Here is a 24,595-nt window from a genome sequence, read left to right as displayed (position 1 = left end):
GCTCAGGGCAATGAAATGACCTACCTGAGGGGCGCGTATGCGGCCACTACAAATTTAATGTAGTTCTGGTTAGGTTCTTCTTGGATCTCACTTTTCTCCAGCTGAGTCCATGCTGTGCTGAGTTGCTGTCTATTAGAGTCCCCTCTAGAAAGTGTCAGTTCACCCAAGTGGTTTAGATGTTTGGTTTTTTTTTTAATTTATTTTTCCTGGAGCTGGGGAAGGTGAAGAATGCCAGCAGATACTCATTGGTATTGGAAAGATATCTCAGGATGTCTCTTCCCTCTTCCAAAGCCTGGGGCTTTTGGCCTAAATGAAATACTGCAAAGTGGGGGAGAGAGGAGGTTTGTGCAGGCTGCTCCTTGTAAATGTCGGGTGCTTCACAAAAATAATTCCTAAGCAAAACTCGTTGTGCTGATTGGCATCCAGCCTGATGCGCAGAGCTGTGTGTTGGAGTGGATGGGCTCATCCTCTCAGTCCAACCCTGACATCTAGTGTACATCAAAGGGAGATTTTCCAAGTGTGAAGCTGAAAAATGAAATCTGTGTTATTTGGGGGAGGTCTGGCTTTGCAATGCACTTGACCTGTTTCTGCATTAATGATTTCTGAGATAACCACTTGCTGCCAGCATAGCAGTAAGTCTGAGTAATCTGTCCCTCTTGGAAAGTCTTATGATCTCAGACATAAGATGCTATTTAGACTTGTTATGAATTACTTGTTGCAACTATCAACACTTGCAAATTTAGCCTTTTTTCTGTTTAGTCCATTTGTGAACTGAGTGTTTGCTCTAATCACTGGATTGCTTTGCTACAGCAAGAAAGTTTGGTGCTCTGTTTTTTGAGAGGGAGTTGTTTATTTATTTTTTTAGAAAAGGATTAAAGTCTGAATTAAAAATCTGAATGTTAAAATCCACAGTGAGTGAGGCATAGAGAGACTCTTGAGTATTCATTCCGTACGTTTTGTGTATTTCTATGTCTACACAAACAGGGATTGGAAAGGAAGATTGGCTCCAGTGTCCTCAAGGGCAATTGCAGCAAACTGCATCTCTACCAGAGCAGAGATGGAGGAGGAAGGGGAGGAGGACGGAGGAGGAGTTGTGGCTCAGCAGCTTAAATGGGCCTTTCCAATTCTTTAGGTCATGAGGTAGATGGTTGGGTTCATAAAACAGATTTGTTTCTGGACCGGTCATGTCCCCACCTCCTTTCTACTTCTTGTTAAGGTCTGTTGTTCGTTTCTGTTGCTCAGGTATCTGGCCAGGACAAGGCCTTCTGGCCGATCCCTCACTATCCTTTTGCAAGTACTTCTCCCTTTACCCCAAACTTTTCTCCTGATCTCTCACAGACCTGCTAAGCGTCACCGAGCAGCTCCCTTGGTATGGATCCTCGGCTATAGTCACAGAATCGCTGAGGCTGGATGGCACCTCTGGAGCTGGCCAGTCCAAAAAGGGTCCACTGGAGCAGGTTACTCAGGCCTGTGCCCAGTTTGGTTTTGAAAATCTCCAAGGATGGAGACTCCACAACCTCTCTGGGCTACCTGTGCCAGTGCTCAGTAGTAAAAACATGTTTTCTTCCTTGTAAGTGGCGTTTCATGTATTTCAGTTTGTGCCCACTGCCTCTTGTCCTGTCAGTGGGTACCACTGGGAAGAGCCTGGCTCCCTCTTCTTTACTCCCTCCCATCAGACGTTTATATACATTGATAAGATCCCATTAAGCTTTCTCTTCTCCAGGCTAAACAGAAAGCAGAAAAACAAACCTGGGATAGGTATAACTTTGTATCAGACCCTAAGACCACCTGGGGGCCTAAAACCTACTTTGAAGGTTGAAAAAGACTTGACAGCTTGGAAAAATCCAAAGCTCATGGCAATGTGCCTCACGGTTATAAATACACAGCTTGCATTTTACAGGATCATCACACCTGTAAGAATAAGCACAAATGGTCCATCAAAAGCAGTTCTTTTATTTCTGGAATGTGCTTTCTAATTTTGCTGCTGCTTGTCTGTCTGTCCAGTCCTTGTCTTTTCAGGATTCTTCAGGATGTTGGGTATAAGGATGGATTAAGCTTCCCTTCACAGCTCCTGGGTCTGACAGACTGACATGGGTTCCTCCCACAGGACCAGGAGCCAGTATCATGGAGTAGAAACTGGCTTTTAATGTTCACTCTTTCTATTTGTAGAACTACATTTCCAGAATACTGGTATTTCTGTTTGTACCACATCACTCTAAGAGGCCCTTGGCTTTTGGGGGGATGTAAGGAACAGAATAATTAATATGTGTTTATGAACTTATCTAAATACAAGTGAAAAGCCAAAATTTCTTTATGTGCTTCACTGACGTGCACTTTCAGTTTTCGCTTGTAGATGCAATTGCTGGGCAGCCTCTCTGCATACAAGGATACTGTAAGGTCATGCGTACAAAACATAATCTCAAAAGGTAGGAATGGCATAGGACATGCAGGAAGAAAATCTGTTACGATATCTAAACACATCTATTAATTTGAGTGGTCAAAGTATTATACAATTATCAATTTAATAAACAGCAAGACAAAATTTTAACCAGACAAAATTTCAGTGTAAGTGTTGCTAAACTCAATGCATGCAAATGCTGCTTTATCTGTGAATATAGTGTGCGTTAGTGATAGCATCATGAATGTTGCTTTGGATTTGTTTCCGCTGCAGCTTAGCTGGGCAAATCACTTAACCTATGGACCTCATGTTTGGCACTACAAAAATGCTCATTACATCCCCTTCAGATGGGTGACGGGCTTTCTGCAATCGTTAGTTGAAAGCTGCTAAAGCACAAGGCCATTAAATCCCTTTGTCCCAATTCTATTGTAAATAGAGACCTGTCCCTTAGTTTCTAGATGGAGGTTAATTGAGAACTCACTCCAAAAATATTAGCCGTTCACAACCTCCCGACTGCAGTCAGTCTTTTATTCACTGACTGAAGCACTTCATTCCCCCCAGGCCTCGGACTGGTTGTTCTGCCCAGTGCAGAATTCTGGGGTGAGATGCAGTTACAGCTAAATATCTGAATGCAAGCCAGTTACTAAGGCCCTAAAGCAGTCAACGCCTATGTGCAGACAATGTAAGCAACTTCAGTCTGCAGCATCCCAGTCCTAAGAGTGCTACAGAAAGGCTTAGCCTGTTTCTGTGCTTTCTGTTTCCTTCTGTTTTTGCTGTAATGGCCATGGAGAACCTTCAAGGACACTGGGTACAAAAGCATTTCTGCCCCAGAACACACCAACTCCAGCCGTTTGCCTAGGAGAGCAATTTCTGCAGTTTTAGCACTATCTGGTGTTAAAGGGAGAGTTCAGAGCCTGAAGGAAAATAAATAAACCCAATAAACTACATTCACACCATTGTACAGTCCACACACGATTCTGCAACGCCTAAAGGCCTTGTTTTGGGGGAAGGGACAGTGTTTATCCGATTTGAAAAAAAACCCTATCTTATTCCCAAATAAAGTAACATTTAACACTTTCACTGAATCCAATGAGGCAGGTGAAAGCTTTGAGAAACGATTCATCGCACTGCTTCCCAGGAACATTGCAAAAACTCCTATTTACTTAATTGATCAAGTGAAAAATTACTTTTTAGTTACTCATGTTGCTCCTGGGTGGAAAAACAGTAAATGCTGAATTACCAGCCTATGAATATGCAATTTTAAATGAACTGCAGCAAATGATGTATGTTGCAGTGTTTTTATGGCTGGGCTTCAAGTTGATCTATACAGGGATGGTAAATTAGGCTGCTGTGCCGTCAGAGGTGTCACTAGGGCTGTAACTCCTCTTTGGCGAAGAACATACAGTGTTAGGCTTAAATGATGCTCTTTTTTTTTTGTATTAAGCTGTGTCAGCGTTCCCCAGGCTTGGAAACAAATCCTCTTCAGAGCAGTGAAGTCAGTCACATCCTATTTGTGCTCCTGCCGCATGTTGTTAAGGGTCTTCACGCCTAAACACGTGCATTTTCACAGCTAATCCATTGCTGATGTCCATTTGAATCTTTTCAGGACTCTACACTCTCACTCGTGCTGTATTGTGCACTGAAAATATTCACGAACTTCAGTGGTAAAGCTAGACTCGAATCGCATGTATTGCTTGTCACGTACTTGCTGTGACATACTTTACTGTGTACTTTATGTGAATGTTGTTATATGAACTAGTGATTGATTATATTTTAAATATTATCTTGTCTCACTGATAGATTAACAGGATAAAAAAAGTACACCTCCTAGATATCAGGCATCCCATTAATAATATAGATGGCCTCTTGTACACTTTAATACATGATTATTTATTATAAGCTTGTTGATTACATCTTGAAGCTGAATATCTGCGAATGGATGGCGTTCTCATGAAAGATGCTGGGTCAGTCATTGTGGCAGGTGAAGTCCAAACTAGTGTGCTCCTCAGCTGTCTGCCTAAGGGTGTTAAAAAGATAACTGAATTCAGTCTGCCAGGCTAGATAATCTTTAGCTGCCGGCAGTGCCGCTCCATCTAGCGCACAGAGCTATTAAGGTAAGCGCAAAACTACCCAGTTCTACCTATTTTGTATAATATTCTACAAGTACCCGTCTCTGTTTGTACAAATGTCGAAGGCTGTAGCTGGCTGTGAAAACAATTCTTGATTGAATCAATGAGGTAAACTATTAAAAAAAAAAAGTGTGGTGCTGTTCCGTCTTGCAGTATGTGTATGCCACCGAGTAACGCTATTCCTTTTACTCAATTTTTACTCTCCCGCTGTGATTTTTAATCTTTACAGCCCCTCCTAACTGACTACCTAGGACTTAGTTTAAAAAGCAGATGTCAAAAGGGAAAATGTGGAGTAAAAGGATCAACGGTCCAACTAGTTTATCTTTCACCAACCCAGGAATAAAACCTTTGAAAGAAAAAAAAAAATCAATAGTCTACCCTGGGGTAACAGGCAGGCGCTGCACTTCCCATATGTTTCTCTTCTGAGAGCTCTGCCCTCCGTCCTGTTTGATGTGTCAGCGTTGACAACCCTTAGCTGTAAGTTCTTGTACGACAGTAAATCTACCTTTTTCTCCTCACAAATACAAGTCATGAGCCGGTACAGGCAGAGGAAGTGTTTGCTTTGCATTTCAGGGACTCTAGAGTTGATTCCTGCCCTCCCGCCATCTCCATCTATCCCATCAGCTCTGCACGTGGGAATTTGCACTGTGGTCAATGTTATTCCAGCAGAGCAAAGCTGGAAGAATGAGGCAAAATGTCAGGAGAAAAATGCAATTTGAATCATTAGTTGGTGTTTTATGGCCCTGTGCTACCAGCCGCTCTGGTATCTAGTGCCAGGTACAGTGGGTTGGTGCTGGCCTTTGTGTTAACCCTTATCACCACGCTGCACAAGACTAGATCTGATCTGAGGTGGAGTCCTCATTGACAAAAAATCCTGGGAAGCTGCTTTTTTTTTTTTTTTTCAAGAGAATCCTTCCAAGCCCATGTGTAAGTGAAATTTCTGTCATCATCTCCTATGATGCTTGCTGGGATTTCATGAGATGCAGATAAGCACTTGAAGATAATTTAAATTCAAGTGCATGCTTGAGAATTATTATTTATAAAAATGAAAGGACTGTGTTTTCTATGTGCTGCCACTTTGAATGACCCAGAATTATTTACACTGCATTATTGGAAATATCACTGTAATCTTAACTGGGGACTGTGTCTCCATCCTTTTCTTCATCTTCCATAATCACTGTTTGCTTTTCTTCTGTAAGCAGCTTAGTGCCTTAAAAACAGAAGGACGCAAAAAACAAAAAAAAAGAGAGAGAGAGAAAAAATTAGTTGATTTACAATATTACTTCTTTAGAAAATATCAGGATAAGAAGAATCTTTCAGTCCTCTCTAATTTGTTGATCCTAACATCACTTTCCAACATCATGGGAGTTACTAATTTATTTTTGGCACATCAATCTCCTGATATTTAGTGAGCTAGAATTGGATCACTGCATTTTTGGCTAAATTTATCAGGCGCTCCTAAATCCAGCGTATTTCTGCTACCCCTGAAAAGAGACACTGAAGTTTCATCCAGGAACCTGTTTAACCGGTTTGGGAAGCTAAAAGAGGGAAAGAGCTTGCATAATGAAATAAATACTGTGACTGATCTTTGTGACTGAGTCGGTTTGTATGAACATGGGCATGCATGCTTGTTTTCTGTATGAAAGCAGCAATATTACTTAGATTCTGCAAATGCAGATGCCAAAAGAGACAAATGTTAGAATACCCATGTGCCAAGTGCCATCCCCACTGAAGTCATATAGTATCAATAAGTTGCAGAAGCAACCACATTAAGATCAGTGTTAAAACACTCAGGTGTGTTACTGAAGGCTTTGAGCCAGTATATGAGTTACTGAGGTTTGGGATCTTAACAAGCTTTGAAGCCTAGCCATCCTAGAAGAAAAATAAAGCTTCATCCCTATCATGAAAGCACCGAAGAAAAATATGACATGATATTGAAAGGAATTTGATTTCACAGTTTGAGCACACCGTGGGGATTTTCCTGCATTTTCCTGCAAAATGCTTCCTGCTTTTCCCAGAAACGTTTTCATCAGCTGTAGGTATGCTATGTGAAGTATCTTTCCACGTATAAGTAAGTGTTTCCTTCTTCCGAAGTCCTTCTCTTTTATATAGAGAGGTTGTGGATCATACCTTCCCCAATTATCTGCCTCCCCCCCTTCTCTCTGTCTTTCTCTTTCTCTCTCTCATACTTAAAACAGTAAGTCCACCCCTTATGGATCTTGAGGCTTTTATGTGATATCAAGATATCACAATTACTGTAACTGCTCTCTTTATTAGAAATGAAATTAATTGAGTGAAGAGAGGACAATGCGTTAGATAGATAGAAAATGTTCTTGATCCTTATTTTAACAGATTGTGTTGGTTTTGCCTGTTCCCAGTAAAAAGCAAGTGACCTGTAAGATATATTTTATGCCCACATTCCTTGGCGTGGAGGTTAACATAGCCTAAAAACAGGATGAGGGTTACCATTGTGTCGAGACCAACGAAATCTCTCCCTAATTCGGTCTCCTGCTGTTTGCTCTCAGTCTGTGCTAACCAGCTGAGTTGTTCTGTCAAACCAACCTGTTTTGCTTCTTTCTGCATCGAAAGCCCTCTCAAAGAGAAGGCTTTCAGTCCTGACGAGCTCTGAAAATAGAGCAATACCACACAGGAAGACTTTCTTCAATTTTGGAGTCTTTTCAAGAGGTGATGAATTAATGAAAATATTAAACTATACTGCCCTTCATTTAAGGTAGCTCCTGCTTCATTTATATGCAGTCCTCATGAACTAACTGGTTTCAGCAGGACCATGAGATAAACTGAAAGGCATGAATTAATATTATTTCGAAACACAAAGGACTTCATATGTTCAAGCAGCAGTTGAGTAACCACCACTGTTAACTACAAAGACTTATGCCATTTTATGGAGATGGATGTAAATGTTCTCCACCCAGATTTCTATTCATATAGACAACTTAGACAAATACAGACATTTTTTTTTTTTCTGTTGTCTTTGGGGTTTGGGTTGTGGGTTTTTTTAGGGGAGAGTGGGGTTTTGTTGTTTTTCCTTCATGGAGCATTTGAGGAATGAGGAAAACATAACTAAAATATGCTTAAAAATGTGAAGCTACAATGGATCATTTGATGACAGCTAACCTATTTTTCGGGTAAACTCAGGAATAAGAGACTACGAAGGTGAGCTAAATAAAGCTGCACTGTGCTTTATGGTCATGTCCACTCTCTTCTTTGAATTGCGAAGTGATGAAGGGAAAGTATGTTTATGTAATTCTGATGGCCTGGTTATAGCACATAAACTAGCCTTTTTAGAGCAGATGCTAGAGACAGCTGGAAGGCAGCAGCCAAGCAGAGGTCCCCAGCTCTCAGCTGGACCCACATTAGCAGCATACCAGACACTTACCACAATCAATAGCAAGATGATGCATCATGATCAATGAATGGTGACTGATGAACTCCAAAAGCTTCCAGTAGCGTTCAGGATTTAAAGCTCAGAGGAGGACGTAGCCTAGAGCTGCAGATTATTAACTTTGCAGACCATGGACCACCAGCAACTTCAAGGACTAGCTATGTGCCTTTAAAATCAGCCTTTTAATGCAAAACAGTGGAAAGAGGATACAAATGGGATGTCTTAGCTAGAATTATTTGTATAACACAGGGAAAGGGTTTTTGTCTTTGATACAATGCCACTGATCACTTGTGGAGAAAGTGTGCTTTACTGAATGTGGTTTGGAAATTCTGGATTTAAAGGAGTGAGAAGGATGTTGGAGTTGGGGAACATTTGTAAGTCAGTCTTTCTGTTTACTGTTTAAGTAAATCACTTAGCCTCCCTGTCTCTGTTTTCCCAGCTGTGTGTATTACGAAATGCAGCTCATCCTGCAGATCTGTTTTAAGGATTGATAGGTTGTTCTGTTAATATCTGCCAAGGATCTGACTAAGGAAAGCAGCATAGAAATACGATGTAGCCATATTTTCCCAACAGAACTTGCAACTACTTGCGATTTTTAGCTAGAGACTAGGACCTCAAAGGCTCACAGAGACATGAGAGCTTCTGTTAGGAAGCTCAAACACAGGCAGAAGTTGGCTTACATCAACCATTTGCCAGGTGCCACCTAGATCTAAATGACTCCTCCTGGGCTGTAAATCAGAAAATGGCCAAGATGGCACCAGTTCCACTTGACTGCCTACAGACAACTCCTGCAGCGGGGTTGGAAGAGTATTGGAGAGCTCCAGTCACATCCCTTGCACTGGGAAAGGGCAAGAGGTGACATTAAACTGCTGTATTTCTCTTGCATCACTCAGAGATTTTTCACTGGGGGGGTTGATGTTATCCAAAAGGAGCTACCTTAACTAGTTTTCTAGGGCATGAGGGAGAATGAGGGTTTGAAACTGTGGGTTTACTAGTTTTCTCTGATCTGATTAAGAAACCCTAAGCAGCCACATTTCAGGAACCGCGTTCCCATATTTACAAATGTATTTACATTCTTGCTTAAAACCACGGGCCTGAAGAGCTCTCAGAAATCCTTCAGTTAATTGAATATATTGCTAAGTGGGGATGGCAATAGAGTGTCCCAGAGCTGAGTACAGGCTTTGGATCAGATTCAAAGCATTTACTATCGTGTGAAAGGAAAAAAAAAAACAACAACAAAACATTAGAACTTCAGAAAGCCAAGGTGTTGGCTGACTGAAGGGGAGCTGGCCACTGGAGGAGATCTCTGCTCATGGCTCCTTTGTACACACATGGCACAATGTTATTTGCGCCCCTTCAGTAGGAGTTTGAAAGTTGAATACATTTAGAAGTCAGACCTTTGTAGCGGAGGGTTTTGTGTTGCCCAGGCTTAGGCATTTAAGCTGGCTAAGGACTGATTTCCTTAGTCTCCTGCAGACAACAGGTAGCCATGGTTTCCTGCAGACAGTAACATTCCGATCCTAATTTAGCAGCCCCCTTGGGTGTTTGCAAGGTGTAAAACTGATTCTACTTCTCACTTGGATCATGTGCCGTCCAGTAGATACATTGATTTTCATCACTTTGTATGGTCTGTTTGACTTGCTTTTATTTGCCGTAGAAAATCTCTCTGGACACCCAAGAAGGAGAGGGACAGTCCTAGAGTGCTCATAACCAGTTGGTCAAAATGGAGAGAGATAACACAGCTGCCATTTTTATCTACATTTACAACAAATCTATTTGTGTGGACAGCTGCTTAAAAAGATAATCTAGTAATTAAGCTCTGTTACTACAAACAATTAAGTGGAGTTTTTTGACTTGGCATCTGGAAGTGGCATTTGGGAGGGATCTGAAGGGGAGATGTTAGAAATGGGGACAATCCTCATTAGCAGGTCGGAAGGGATACATGCAACACCGAGTGTGCTGCTTACTGCAGCAACATCAATAACAGGGAGACAGGGACAGAAAGGCCTGTCTATATTTATTTAGCGCACATATCCCTGCCAGGGCTTCTCAGGTCTCCGAGTCTATAATTCAGGCTCCGTTTTTTGCACAGCAGTTCCGCAAGAGCTCCATTTGTTTGTGCTCTGTCTGCTACCTGATGGGATAACCCTGAAAGTAAACAAGTAGCAAATATTGGACCAGCCCTCAGCCACAATGAGTCACTTTTTCATAGCAAATCATGGAGCCACCGCTGGTGAATTTCAACCAGGAGAGCACTCTGTGTTGGTATGTGCCTTGAAAAGAAAATATGCATCCTTAGAGTAGGGAGGGAATGAAATTCAGGCATTCAAACACATAGGCTACTTTGCCCCTGATACAGGCACAAGTCTGCCACAGGCAGTCGGTCAGTCGCTAGAAAACGGACCCAGAATACAGGATCTGGAAAAGCTGTCTGCAGGGAGAGGGTGCTCTGAATCCATGCTGGGTGCTGGAAGGTGGCTTTACCAGTATGCACACCGTTTGAATTTTGTCACACATTTGAAGGTTACTGCATTTTTCTTTTTTTGTGCTCTTCCCTTTTGAGTTTTGTGATTATCAAATCATTTGGGGATTATAACATGTTTCTGTTACCATATGACTTGTATTAGCTTCTTTTCACTTTGAAAATTATTAGAAGTTAAAGAGGAAGTCTGCATGGGAGGCAGGAGGTGAAGACCCTTACAGTGATTCTTATTTCTCTTTTAAGTGCCTGCTTGATCTAGTTAAAGCTAGGGTAGAAACATTAAGTAATACGTGACTAGATGCTAATCCAACCAGCGCGTTGTTGAGACAGGTTGAGGAAATGATTCACCCTTCCTGCATCCTCTTAGCTAGCAATTACATTTAAACCAAACAAGAGTCAAGCCTCTCAGCTTCACTGTCACACATTTCATCTTTGATTTCTATCAAATGTGTTTCACTTTCAGATTCTCCTTCTCTGCGTGCACCCTGAAGTACACAGGACATATGACATCTTCAAAGGTGCTACAAATGGCCAAAGGCAACTTTTCTTGGGAGTGTTTTTGAACTGACCAAAATAATGTCTCATCTCTCCTCCAACGTCCACAGGAAGGGTATGCTTCAAGTATAAAACACAGGACTAATATATATTACAGACGGTTTGATAAATTTTGCCTCTGCTTCAATCACTAAAAGATTACGACTTTTTCCTACTTAATTTATTTGTCGTGTGGAATTCCAGGTAATTTGCTGGGTAATTTCCTCCAGCAATTATATGAGCAGCTCATTATCAGTGCTCTATATTAAATATTTCAAAGTGGAGCATTTGCAGTTGGGCTCAGAAGTTGTGCGATACATTTCATTTCCCCCAGCAAATGATTGGACCAGGTTTCCAGTGACTCACTCCCAGCAGCTCTGATGCTGCAAACCATTGGGATGCTTGAGTTCAATGAATGAATAAAAAATGTATTTTCCTTAGGCAGATCAATACGCAAGGCATTAGTATTCACCATGCTTGCTGCCCATATCCTGCCAACTTAGTCATAGTCCTCTCTGCTTTTGGGAGCCTCATACTGATGAAATGAAAAAAATCTTGCACATGTTTAAGTCAGTTACGAAGGCTCAGATTCACAAAGAAAGGAGATGTCTACAAATACAGGTGCCTATTTGAACTGATGAAGCCATTTGCACACCTTATAATTATTAGGTATACAGCAAATTCCATTCAAAGTGTACCTGAAACTCAGGTGCTTGATGTACTGAGCTGTTGCTTAGTCACTCAGGGCTAAAGTATCTGCCTCAGGACCTCTTCATTTAGTGAGTCTCACTGCTCAGTAGCGCCAGCCCACAGCAGAACTGGTTCATACGAGAGGTTCCCAAGAGAACAGTGTTTTCCAGTTTTAGCACTAGTTTTGCATCTGGAGATTGGTTGCTTGTCTTTTGTTCATTCATTTGTTCATTAGTTGATTCATTTTTTGCTCCATCCTGTGTTCTGGAAAGGGCTAGTGCATAGCATACAAACTTGCACTAGTTCCTGCATCCCTAGCTAGCACTAGTAATTAACATTTACACAGTGCTTTACATCTTCAAAGACCTTCAGAAATATTGATGAATTGAGGCTCTTCTGTGATAGAGGAATGTGGGAAATACAACAAACAAAGGGTCTTAAGACCAAAACATGGCTGGCTGACTTCATATGGTCACCAAGCAAATTAGCTGCTGCACTGCGTATTATGCCAGAAGCACAGAACTGTCTTTAAGGTGCTGTTAATGGGAAGTTCATCACAGCTTGGTTTCCTCAGTGCATGTTAGGGACTGTCGAGTTAAGAGAAGGTTAATCAGGACAGCTTTGCTCCAGGTTGTTTGAGGCAGTGTGAGCTACATTAGTGCTGGTGACCTAAAAATTTGCATGTGTTCAGTTTGAAAAGCAGGGCAGTAGTTGGCCTTTCACAAAAGTAGGATCATGTTTGTAAGAGATAATCAAGTGACCTAATGTCTTCTCTTACTCCCCTTCCCTTCTATCCCAAAAGCGTGAGTAGGGAATACGGAAAAGACTTTCCATGAGCCACCACTGCTACTATATACTTTTTGACTAAATAGGTCCAGTTCAGCAGGAACTGCTAAGTACACCGGGCAGAACAAACTGCTTCCAGCCTCCTCCCAAGCATACCGCTGACAGTAGCTACGTTTTGCTTCCTCTTTGGCTCACCTTTACCTAAGTATGTTTCTTACCTATTATCAGGGGTGGGATGTGTATTGCAGGTGTATCTTTTCTCCTGGGCTTTTTCTGCTCCAGTTCGGTGATCTGAGAGCCTGGACTCACTCTCTCCCTCTGTGGCTTCTCTGTGATACCATATCTTTTCAGCAGATTATCAGAAAAGTCTGAAAGTATGCCTGCAGGCAAGAGGAAAAAAAGAAAATGCCACTTCAGCCTTACTCACATCGAAGACATTTGCACCTGTGTAACTTTCCCAAGGACTACTCTGAAGTAAGGCTGCATGAGTGGATCTGTTCTGCATGGTGTATATACTCTTCAGGTTTTGCAATGGCATACATTTCCTCCAATTCAATTATATCCCACAGGCTACAGACAGCGATGCTATCAGGCCACCTGTTTCTGGTTGCACTTAATGCACTAACCTGCAGCCCATGAGAAATTGTAGTAAAGATGAGTGCAATCTTCTATTCCAGAAGCTTAGACATCTTACCAAAGTGGTGTAATCATACAGATGTTCAAGCCTCTGCTTGGGGACAATATGACCACACAGAAATGGCCTGTTTTAACTAGTGAAGCTCCATTTTCTTTATGATATGGCTACTGTGGGCACAAAATACACCTCTCCAGCCTCTGAGCCACTCTTCCCTAAGGGAGAATTGCTGAGGGGCAGATACATGTGAGAGCTGAACAGAGTCAAACGTGCCGAGTTCCATATCTGGATTACAAATACTGGAAGATCCCAGTTGATTGTTTTTGACTTGGTGAATTGTTGTGGGTACACAGGGGACCATGCAAGTAGTTACTGGGTAACTCCTCTGTGTCTGTGCACCATGGGAAGAAGAACTCAATGCAGTGGAACTCAATGCACAGCTCTCTCCCTAGAGAACACAAGGAGTGCTTTTTAGCAGAGAGAAGCAACAAACTTTTGATCCCACTGCTGGTCTTCGAAGATCGTCAGGTTTCAGTGGCAGTCTCCTGCTCATTCTTCCCTTCCCCAGGTTGGTGGCATTTGGCTCTTGAACTTCAGAGGTCTGTAGATGCGCAGCAGCAAGGAGCATCCTACAAGGAGCCCCTTTGTGGCTGCAGTGGTTTCTGGCTTCCCAAAATACTCGCCCTTTACCAGAGTCCCCATAAGCACAGAAGCCCTACGATTTCCAGGAGGAGCAACCCACGGCCGGCTTGTGTGCCTCTCCCATCTCCCCCCAGCTTTACTCCTGTTCAGCCTCCCCATGAGGGAGCGCTAGGTATGAGTTGCACAAGAAAGTGCAGGGGCTGAAATGGATCTTTTTGATTTTGGACCAGATCGAGTCTGGGCATCTAGCATGGCTCAGCAGCTAGAGATGATAGGCACACATAATTTGTCATGTAAAGGCAGTAAGACCATGAGCTCCAAGGGAGCATGTTTTTTCAGGAGCACACACTCAGTTATCTTGGTGAATACCCTTCAGCTAACAGGGAATGCCTTTAAGAAAGTGAGCCTCTCTGTTTGCCTGCCTTCCCAGGTGCACATGGCATGGAGCTGCCTTCTTGCCCACCTCCAAGGGGACGAAAGTGGTTGAGGGGTCTCTAGACCTTTGCCCAGATTCAGGCCCCTCAGCTGAATTGGGATTTCAAAGTCGAGAGAGTATTGCTCACCTGTTAGGGGTGGTGGGGTGTGTAAAGCCGGTGTATCTTTTCTCCTTGGCTTTTTTTGCTCCTGTTCAGTGTTTTGGGAAGCCTGGATGGTTTTACCTTTTCTTGGTTTCTTTTTGAGGTCACAGCTCTTAATCAGCTGCTCTGAAAGATCCTCTGTGGGAAAAAAAAACAACAGAGTAATAGAAATTGAAACTGAGGTGAAATAATAAACCAGATGGTGAAAAGAAAAGCTTTAATAATACTGCTTTGATCCAAGTAGATTAAAATGCCTGTGGAAAAATATTCCTTAAATAGAAAGTTAGTACAAGAGGCCTCTGTGCCATGCTATGTGGGAAGTCAAGTGACTTAGGTGGTCCTTCTGCTTTGTAGGTGGTAGACATAAAGCAGAGGGAGAGAGTTGTGGGCAGCTGTGTGTTACATGGCAGAGGGAAGGCTGCACCATCGTGTGCAGAGGTCCCATGGCCATCCCTGTTTCACCCAGCGCTAACTGTGCGGGCTGTCTTCAAGAGTTACAAGGGCACTTTTGTGAAGGAAAGATTTATGTGTGTGAGGGGTCAGCCTGAGGTATTGGTAAACCGAGTCAGTATATTGTTCCCTTCAAGAGTTGGCTTTATTTCCAGAGCCACTGAGCAGTTGGTATTCACTTTTGATTTACATAACATTACACTGGATTTTTGGTTTTCTTTTAAAGCAAGCTTTGACTCAGATGACTCAGATGGTCAGCACAGTTTTTCTGCAAGGATCTGCATTCTTCCATGCTTATGTAAGCTGAAAATATTGAATCTAGCCTGTCATTAGCATCATCCTGCAAACCAATGCTTTGATTTCTTAAAAGTTGCTTGTATGGCTTCAGCAGAGTCCCCTATCCCCACCCGACCCCTGACTGCAAACTTGGGTGCAACAGGGCTTCGTTCCAGGCTCTCTCACACTATTTGAGACAGCTGTACGACTGTGAGCCTGCGGGTAGACGTGGAAAGGATGCCCTCCAGGTGAAGTCCCTGGAAGATGTGGGTCTTTTTCTGGCCTTCACAGGCTTCTTGCATGGTCCTAATCTGCTCATTTAGCCTCCTGCTGCCTCAGTTTCCCAGCTGTAGAATGGGACACATTCTGTACTTATTTAAATAAGTAATTTTATGGAACAATTATGTTTGGTATGGCGGCAGTTGTAAAAGTGGTGCCTTTGGCTAGAAATGCCATGTGGCAGAGGCAGAACTAGGATACCTTTCCTGCAGGCCAGATAAACAAAGCTTATAAAGTTGTGCTTGCCTGTGGTGAGACACGGGTTTTTTTGACAAGCAAGTGAAATTGCATTTGTGTTTCATTATTGTCATCACAAGGGTAACAAAGAGCAAATAGATTTTTTTGTTTCTGGGTTGCTAAATCTTCATGACAATTTTGCAAGGCGGGAGTGAAGTAATAGCATTTGAAGCAGAGGCAAAGTTCATGAATATGCAAAAAGCACATCTATCAAGTATGAAGTCTGGTATTTAGGAGTGTGGTGGAGCAAAGATGCCTCTGGTACTCTCAGTGCAAAAGTTGTATATGAAATAGGTTCAAGAGAGGAAACAGATTGATGATGAAGGAGAAAAAGTATTTAGAAAGCCACCCCAGCGGAGGCAAAAGGGGTGTTTGAAATCTTTTACTGACATTGCATATGGAAAATATGTTCAGGGAAGGCTCAGCTATATCCTAGCTTTCAGTTTATTGTGGTATAAAAGAAGGAACTGCTCTACTTTTTCTACCAGGGGAAAGAACAATGACTCCTTTTCCTTTCTCCTCTTTAATTAACTTCACTCTAGAGCTTTGGCTAATATTTATATGCAGAAAAAACACTCTTTTCTTTTCCATCTGTCATCAGAAATGTCAGCAGAAGGTGTAATCTATCGGGTTTCATGAGGGCTCAGTTGTGTTGCTGGAGGGGAAAAACGGGCACTGGACAGGACCTAATGATGTGAAGACAACACGTCTCTAATTACTGCAATGACATCATCTAATAACACTTACCTAAATGGTTACAGTGTGAATCTCGCTTGTCCAGTCTGTCTTCTGGGATATCAAGTGGCTGAACACATTCTGTTGACATCATTGAAACGGGCTTTTCTCCCCCTTTGAAGCTGCCCCATCAAAAAAAAAAAAAAAAAGAAGAAAGAAAGCAGCAGCATGACATAAAACAGACATACCGGTGTTACATATCCACTTGCTAGACAGATCATGAGAAGTTCTTGTCTTCCAGCTGCTCTCTGTCATGCAGTCTGCTGGCCTGATTTTGCTCATGCATGCTAAGAGATGCATTTATTCACTGCCTTGGTTACACAGGCAATATCCCATGTTTCCACCTACCTTGCTGTAAGCAGCGCACACTAGCATGGGAATACACTGGCTCTACAGAAGAATACTGACTTTGATTGTACAGAAAATGCTATCACATACATAAAGTAAATGCTAGGAAATAGGATGTTTTTTTCTGGTTTTCTTCATTTTTTTCTCAACTGTAAACTAAGGATCATATTTGGTGTTTATCATACGAATGCTGTTGAGTTAGTCTTACAAGACCAGCTCAGCTTGGATACCTCTGAAGACCCAGGTGTGAGTGCTGCCTCTTGAAAGATGGCCAGTGCCCGCAGACCCAAAATCAACATGAGGTAGACTTACTCATCACCTTGGTAAGAGCATGGGAAGCTGTTTCACAAAGCTGTTTAAGCACCCATGCTCTGTAGATCTCACTGGATTGCTGTTTTGGCTGTTTTATCCCCCTTTACTCACAACTGCAGGGGTTCCTAGAGCCCAGCCTCTAACCTGAGCTCCCCTAGCATGCCCCAAGCTGAGGTTTGATCCTGGACTCACGCACTCTGGGATCGTCCCAGATGCCATCACAGGAAGAAGGAAATTAGACCGTTTTTTACTGCTGATCATTTCTACGGTTGCTGAGCAGAAACCCATCAGAATGACAGAGCAATGTTAAAGGAAAAAGCCTTCAACATGAAGGTGCAGAGTGATCTGGGTATCTCCCTTCAGCCAGCCACAGCTGTGGTAGTTTCTTACTCACAACCTCTGTTCTTCGTTTTTGGGGAATAAGAAAAGGCTGTGACTTCCTTGTAGGGAGGAGGAAGACAACGAGGAAGAAAAAAAAAAAATAAAACAGGAGACGACATGAAGAGTAGAAGAAAGACAGGAGGAACTGGGAAAAAAACAGAGGAAGGAAAAGGAGGTCAAGAAGGAAAGGTAAAAAAGAAAGGTGAAAGAAAAGGTAGTTGGAGAAAAACAGTGAAAAGGAGGGTGGGAAAATAGGAGACTGTACTATGGGAGTTTGTTTTTATCTTGCTGGAGGTAAAGAAATTACCCCTATTATTTCTCTGTAAATTGCAGTGGTTGTTTGTCAACAAGGAACAGAATAGTAGGAGAGTTAAACGTCATTTCTATGACTAAACTTGCATCTATATAAAGAACAGTTAATCCTCAAGCAAAATCCAGTCACATAAATATTTGCCAAACAAAATATGAAAGGTCACACTCATAATCATGCACTGAGCTAATTCTTCAGGGGATGGAAAAACAAGTCCTAAGATCCAGTGACTTCAAAATAAGTGGAGCAACACTGGCTGACAGTAATAAAGGTCAGGAACATTGACTCATAATGTACATATGGGATTAACTCCCATACCCTTCAGCATTCAAAATTCACAAAAATTTGTAAAATTCTACAAATTCTTAAATACCTTACTGAATCAGGGCTGGACAAGGGGTTCGACCTCCGGCTGTTCACTGCAGAACTGTCCCAGTCCAGCCTCACATCTGTACTAAAGGATTGTACTGCCTGGAGACTTCATTTGCATTTACAGAAGAAATAATCTTCCACTTGGGAAGACCCTGCATAAAGAAATCTTTGAACACACCTTAGCAGGGTATGGTTGTTCTGTTTACCCACTGTATAAATAAGCTATAGCTATGGCTTAAAATGAAGCAGTCATAATTTTATTTAAAACAAAAACTTATTATCTGGCCATAGAATAAGGCTCGCACTGCATTTTTGTGATTTGAGGGAGGTTTTTTCCTTCAATGCCATTTGATTTGTTTGGATTTGATTAGGGCACGCTGGCTAAATATTATGATTGCAGGGAAAATGTTCTTTTCTGAAGGGTACTCTGTTTAGAAAGTTTTCAGTAAGATTAGGGATACCATTTTCGACACTATGGACATTTTTGAACAGGTCTTGAGGCAAAAAAGTGGAGGATGGATAGTAAAATTTAAATGTAAAATCTGTAGTAAATTATACTGACTGAAAATGCCTTATAAAATATAATTAACTTTGGTTTGATTTCACTTAGTTGTTTCAGTGAGTTATTTCACCTAAGAAAAATCAAGCTTTGTAAAGAGACCTAATGTAGGATTGGTATATGCAGATTATGAGAGAGTTCCTTAATTATTTTTTCTTAATATGGTAGTTTGAAAAATAGTATTCTAAAATAAATCTCTTGGATCTGTCTTCACATTTTCATAGTCACAGATGTCAAGCCCTTGGCATCTTCAGTGCTTTAAAATATGGCTTTACAGCCTAACTTCTGACACACACCCCCTTTTTTTTAAAGTTTGCCCTGCAGCCAGCATTGCCTTGCTTAAAAAAGTGTTTCCACACTGCACATTGTGACAGTCTGTGCGACAAAAGAATAAAAAGAGAAAAATTACCAAAATGTATCATGAGGTTTGGTATCTTGGGTGTAGATACATTGCATATGATGTGTGACCCTGTAGATGCCATTCCATCCTGCCGCTGTGCATTACACACAGAGCTCTCCTTCAAAGGGGAGGTGATGTATGTGAGCATTGTAATGGTGCTTTCCCAAACCACTAAAATCAATTCCCGCCACTAAAGAAACAGATTCCCCAGTAACATTTCACGTGGGAAGGAAGACCGCTATGGGGACTGTATGAAATCATTAATATGCCTTTACAAATGGAAACATATTCTCGGATTTTCATGTGTTAAGTGCAACTCTTTTCTAGCAGACTTCATACTAGCACAGTTTGCGCTCTCTGCTGCCGTCAGTCACCTTGGTAGGTAATGCTTGCTATTTACGGGATGGACTAAGGTGTTTTTTTCCTTGCACTCTATTGCATCTCTTGACATAATGATCCACATTCATCCTTTGTGCAACTGTAGTGGTTACAGTGGAGCTCTAAATCACACTCAGCAGGAGACACTTCCTGAAATGCATATAGATTTTTCCATATGAATCAGGATTCAGTGGTCATTTAGCCTGAGACTTTGGTACAATGCAGCTAGGCTGTACCACCCCCCCTGCAGAGATATGTGCCTAAACGAGTCACCTCGAGTTTCTTACTTTTGGGAAAAGGCAGACCTGATTGATAGAGAGACCTTTAATGCTTCCCTAAAGGTTGAGACAAGTTCTAGCTTTGCCTAGGTAGTTTTGCATTTGCTCCTTGTAAAAGCATTTGGCATTCAACAGGATTGGCTCCACTTACAGACAGAGAAGAGCAAGGAAAGATAAGGCAGACTGAAAAGTGCAGGTGTGAATAAAAGCTACTTCAGCCTCATGTGGATGAGCTCTCACGCGGAGTCACTGTCATATAACAGCAGGACTCCTTTGGGCATACACGCTTGTAAGAGATGCTGATTCAGATGGCAAATATCTGAACTTTTCACTTTCTAGATATCAGCTTTGGATTTCTAGGTAGCTTAAAGCACACTCTAAAGTTTCTTTCAGAATTCTCAGTTGATGTATATGCTTGATTAAAGTGCCAAAATAAAGCTATCCAGAGAAAGGAGACATACAGCTCCAACCACTCACTAACATAGTCTTAAAACACACAAATGCATGCAAATAATAGGATTCCTTTCTTTGCTTAAATTGTGGGTCTCCATCAAAAAGTCCACCAATGCAACTAGTTCCAGGCTTCAATTAGGTAAAAATATTTTGCCTAGAGATGGACAAAGAAACTAGTTTTGGTTTCCTATTTTAACGTGCAGTTGGTTTAATGTAGATATTTGTTGCTTAGGGAATACTCAGCAAAGCTACTCTCACATATTTCTACCAAAATTATGTAAATCTTTTGAGGCCGTCTGATCATGTGACATTTAAACCAACTTGAAATGAAATTTCATGAGAAAAACCTACCTTGTAAGATAGAAAACTAAAGCTTTGAGAACAAAACTAAGGAGCTGGACTTTTTTCACTTGATCCTGAACTAGGCATAGAAATGACATCGGATAGGGGAAAGTTAAATCTCCATTCCTTGTCTTCTAGGATTTGAATGGTTGAAGGTGCTATGCAGCTACATGTAAATTAGGTACCTATGGATATTTGTATCCAGTCTCAAGGGATAACACAGTTCTCAAATGAGCCATCAGTAGGCGATCATTCTTACCTATAAGATGGAGAAATGAATTTCTATTCTGCAATTCTTATCGAAGTTTACAGGGGCTAAGTGGGCATCAGCATCAGTAGCCCTCACTGTTGTACATTAAGGGCGTGACTTGTTACCCCTGCATGTCATTTCCCTGTATGTTCAATACTTAGAATTGCTGAACCTTTGTAAGGTCTCCAGAAACTGTGCTGCTGAGGACTTCAGTAGACCATGTGGTGTTGTCCACAAGCATGTATGTGGATTTTTCTTTTTTTTGTTTCTTTTTGTTTGTTTGTTTGGTTTTTTTTGCTCAAGGGAATGTTTTGTTTCCACAATTGACAAAATCCCCAAGAAAAAACATGCATTAGTTTTCAGGACATGCATAATCATTAAAGAAACCATTGGCATGTTGTCATGGATGCTACATAAATAAAAATACTCTTGACAGCATCCTTGTTGGGTGGCAGCAGGCAATCAGAATTTATTGAGTATTTATTTTGGTAGGTTGATAATAATGTTGCCACAGAAGCCTGTATGACACTATGTACCTGTCTTCTCCTGGGCCCAGAGCACTTCATAAGAACGTACTTTTGCCATGAGCTGAGAGAAGGAGAGTTCAAGAGCAGAAACAGAGGCAACTGGGACCCTGCGGTGGGACAGCACGCACATGTGCTTGTACACATTCCTGTACGCAGGGCCTGGCCTTGCTGCCGCTGATGCGCTCAACAGTTGGAAATGGGAACAAGTGGGAATATCTTACAGTGTGCTGCCCCATGCAGACCGGAGGCAGAGGCTGGACTGCAACAGCTACAGTCTCGCCTGCACCGAGGGCAGTGCTTCGCTACCTTGCCCAAAGAGCTGCTCAGGCACCAGGGTTTGCCCTCTAAGACTGATGCATCTCCTCCCACCACGCACACACTTATGGTCTCCTGACAGGTTTTGATTATTAAATTATTTTTAATTGCTTTGCCCCTCTCTGTCTGGTTGCAATGAGCACATGAGCAAGGAGGGACCAGCAGGCTCCCAGCCTCCTTACCCACTCTTCTTTTCTCTCCCAAAACCTACGTGGGAGGCAAAGACAGACCTCTCCTTCCTTCTGTCACATGTCCTCTGCAGGGTTCTATAGTGTGAGTAGACCCCTTATTTGCACGGTCATCTACAAATGTGTACAGAAGGAATAAGATACTGTCATCTGGATGTAGTCATCTCGCACCCACCTTCCCAACGCAGAGCTCATCTGAAACAGCTCAGGGGCCAAGGGGAATGGTACCACACCTGGCTGCATTTGGCTCCTTCCACCTGCACTCAGCAGGCAGCCTCGGCTCCTTTACCAGCAAATATGCACCTTCACCCATACCCTCAGTCCTATCCTAGCGCCGTTACAACTGCTTCCTTGGCAAATCTTGTGAATCAAGCAAGGCAACCCGTCTACTGCAGTCAGAGTAGAAAACAGATGCCCTAAAAGTAGAAAGTTTGGGTGTTCCTGTTTTGCGTTCCAAACTTTTCATTACAAGTTTTACTACATTTAATGTTAGTCTGTTGGAGTGATGTCTTCCTGGGCACAGAAGGCAGCCTCATGCTACTGCACACAGTTTCTTCTTCAGTTATTTGGGCACTAGGCTGCTCTCTCCAGGCATTCAGATTACTCTGACTTTGATTTTTCTAAAGCATATTTAAAACTTCTTAGAAAACCCTTAAGTATTTGAAAGCCTGATTCTTGTGTCTCCCTCCACTCAAAACTTCTGCTACTAATAATTGCACAGACACAGAAATCCAACGGAATTGTCTGGGAGCAGTTTCCTCTCACAGACAGTGCACTTCTGGGAGCTAGTTCAAAACCCAAGTTGGGATATGGACTGACTCCTACTACTTCCCATCATCTTGTAAAAAAAAAAAAAAATAAAATCCCAACAGTTAAACTTTGGTCAATGGAAAAAAATGCAAGACACTTTTGCACAGGTTCTGGTCAGAAAGTTTTTGTCTTTGGAGATAATAAAAAATACAAAGTCTTCCTCAATTACTTCCTTGAGTTACAAACTAACCCTTGCACATGCCAATCCTTTGTAGTGGGATAAGAAGTCCTGATAGTAGTTCCCACTCTTCTGGCTTGCATTACCCGCTTGTGAACTGTCCCAGCAGTTAAAGTTAGTTGAAGCAGTTGTCTCTAAAGCACTCTCCTCCTCACGATCCCATCCCATGCATTCCGGCCTCAGTGCAGTAGCACCCCAACTTTCCCCACATGGGACCATCCCCAGCCCGCTCCCCGGAGAGTGAGGACCCCGGGCTTTCCTGCTAGTCCCCACTGCTGACATGGGCGATTTGCCTTGCTGGTGGTGGCTGCTAAAGGAAAAAAAAATAAAAATAAAAAAAAAATAAAAGAGCAAAGCAAGAAGCCACCCAGGCGGGAGGGAAGCGTGTGGATAAAGTACTTACGAAGCGGTGTGAGGCAGTGGGGAGGGTGAAATTCGGCGTCGGGGCTCGCTGGAGCGGGACCTTGCTGGGCTGGGGCTGCAGCTGATGCTCCTGCCCGCCTTATCTAGGGACCAGCGGGAGCTGTCGCTATGGCAACACTGTGCTCAGGCGGGCTGGGGACCAGCATCACCGCTCCCCGGCCCCACCAGCGGATTTTAACCGTGTTGCCTTCCTCTTCAGTGAGTTGCTGAGGCCGAAGGAGAGAGAACAGGACAGGGAGAGAGCGGCAGCGCCTCAAGGCGAAGGTATCTTTCCTGCCAGACGGCCAAGAGCTGCAGACGCTGCTGCTTTCAGAGAAGCAGGGGAGGATGCGGAAGCTTCAGCAAAGAGAGCCAAAAAGCGAGCTGCAGCTGCCGAGTCAAGAGGTGCAAGGAAAATGGCAAGGGGAGGGAGTGAGGCTGATGCCGTCTGGGACCCAGGGGAGAGCTGAGGATAAAAGTGGAGCGAGGAGGCAGGGCATGTGTCTAGGAGCAGCACCATAAGCACTAAAAGTGAAGGGGACCGTCTCCAGTGCTGAGGTTCAGCGATGACTGCGGTGTTTGTGTATGTATCTGGCCACAACTAGTTATACAGGCATGGTATTTATGGGGCCAGGCAGGGAGTCTTCTGTGGCTGCCAGTTGTTTGCCAGTAGAGACCAGTCTCTCCTATTTTAGCCCATGCCTTTGGACGGAGCTGTTATTTCAACTGAGGGAAAAATATACAAACACGCCTGACATTGGAAAAGCTCTGGGAGGAGCGCTCTACTCAGTGGCGGGACTGTGAACTGCCCCTCTCTTAGTATTCATTTGCAACAAAAATGCCTTTGTCTATGCCCTTTTATTAAAACATCTTTAAAAACTGTGACTGCTCACAGTTGCAGTTATCTCCTCCTTCTCTTTGCCCCTGCTCAACGACTGCAATTCAACAGCACCAGCGTGCACTGCACACTTTAAATTAGTCAGGGTTTCTTTCATAAATAATATATTGTACAGAAGGCCCAAAGGGGCAAAGTGCTAATTCCCAGCCCTGCAGACTGCGCAGCACCCTATGGTTCTGTATGTCTCTGGTGCGGTTCTGCAAAGTGCCAAGCATGTTAACTGCTCTAAAGGCACCGCCTGGAAGCACTGTGAGCTTTCCCCGTCGATGTCTGGGAGACACAAGCACATTCATTACCTCGCAGAGTGTAAAAGTCGTGTGTGTTTAGGTGTCTCAGAGACCCATTTTTAAAAGCAAGCTCATAAATGCTTAAATCACTCCTGAAAAAATGGAGCATAGGCTCCTAAGTAAAATACACTAAGAATTTTTTGGCAAGATTAAGATTTCTAACTGAAAAGAAGAAAAAAAAAAAAGCAACCTAAAACTCTCCCAAACCACACAACTCCCAAACTGCTCATAAAAAATTGTTTTCTATGAGTTGCCCATTTCCATATATCTTTGATTTTACTTTCAACATTGTCAAGACCTCTCTGTTGCAGTGAGCTTTAAATAAAAAAAAAAACACAACTGTATTTTTACACT

The 24,595-nt window shown here is 42.6% G+C and overlaps 1 protein-coding gene across 1 annotated transcript; it reads right to left on the bottom strand.

The window, feature by feature from the left end:
• Nucleotides 1-4,344: 4,344 nt before the first annotated feature.
• Nucleotides 4,345-23,465, bottom strand: PPP1R17 (protein phosphatase 1 regulatory subunit 17). The gene is made up of 5 exons (XM_009471777.2): nucleotides 23,058-23,465; nucleotides 16,266-16,375; nucleotides 14,262-14,414; nucleotides 12,641-12,802; nucleotides 4,345-5,737 (listed from the first exon to the last, which is right to left on the bottom strand). The coding sequence occupies exons 2-5, from the start codon at nucleotides 16,345-16,347 to the stop codon at nucleotides 5,658-5,660; spliced, it is 477 nt and encodes a 158-aa protein (XP_009470052.1). The 5' UTR covers nucleotides 16,348-16,375; nucleotides 23,058-23,465; the 3' UTR covers nucleotides 4,345-5,657.
• Between the last annotated feature and the right edge of the window lie 1,130 nt (nucleotides 23,466-24,595).

This window comes from Nipponia nippon, unplaced genomic scaffold (assembly GCF_047370975.1).
Source record: "Nipponia nippon isolate SJK-2023a ecotype South Korea unplaced genomic scaffold, ASM4737097v1 scaffold_1, whole genome shotgun sequence".
Classification (NCBI taxonomy): domain Eukaryota; kingdom Metazoa; phylum Chordata; class Aves; order Pelecaniformes; family Threskiornithidae; genus Nipponia; species Nipponia nippon.
This window is presented reverse-complemented; position numbering and strand designations above follow the sequence as displayed.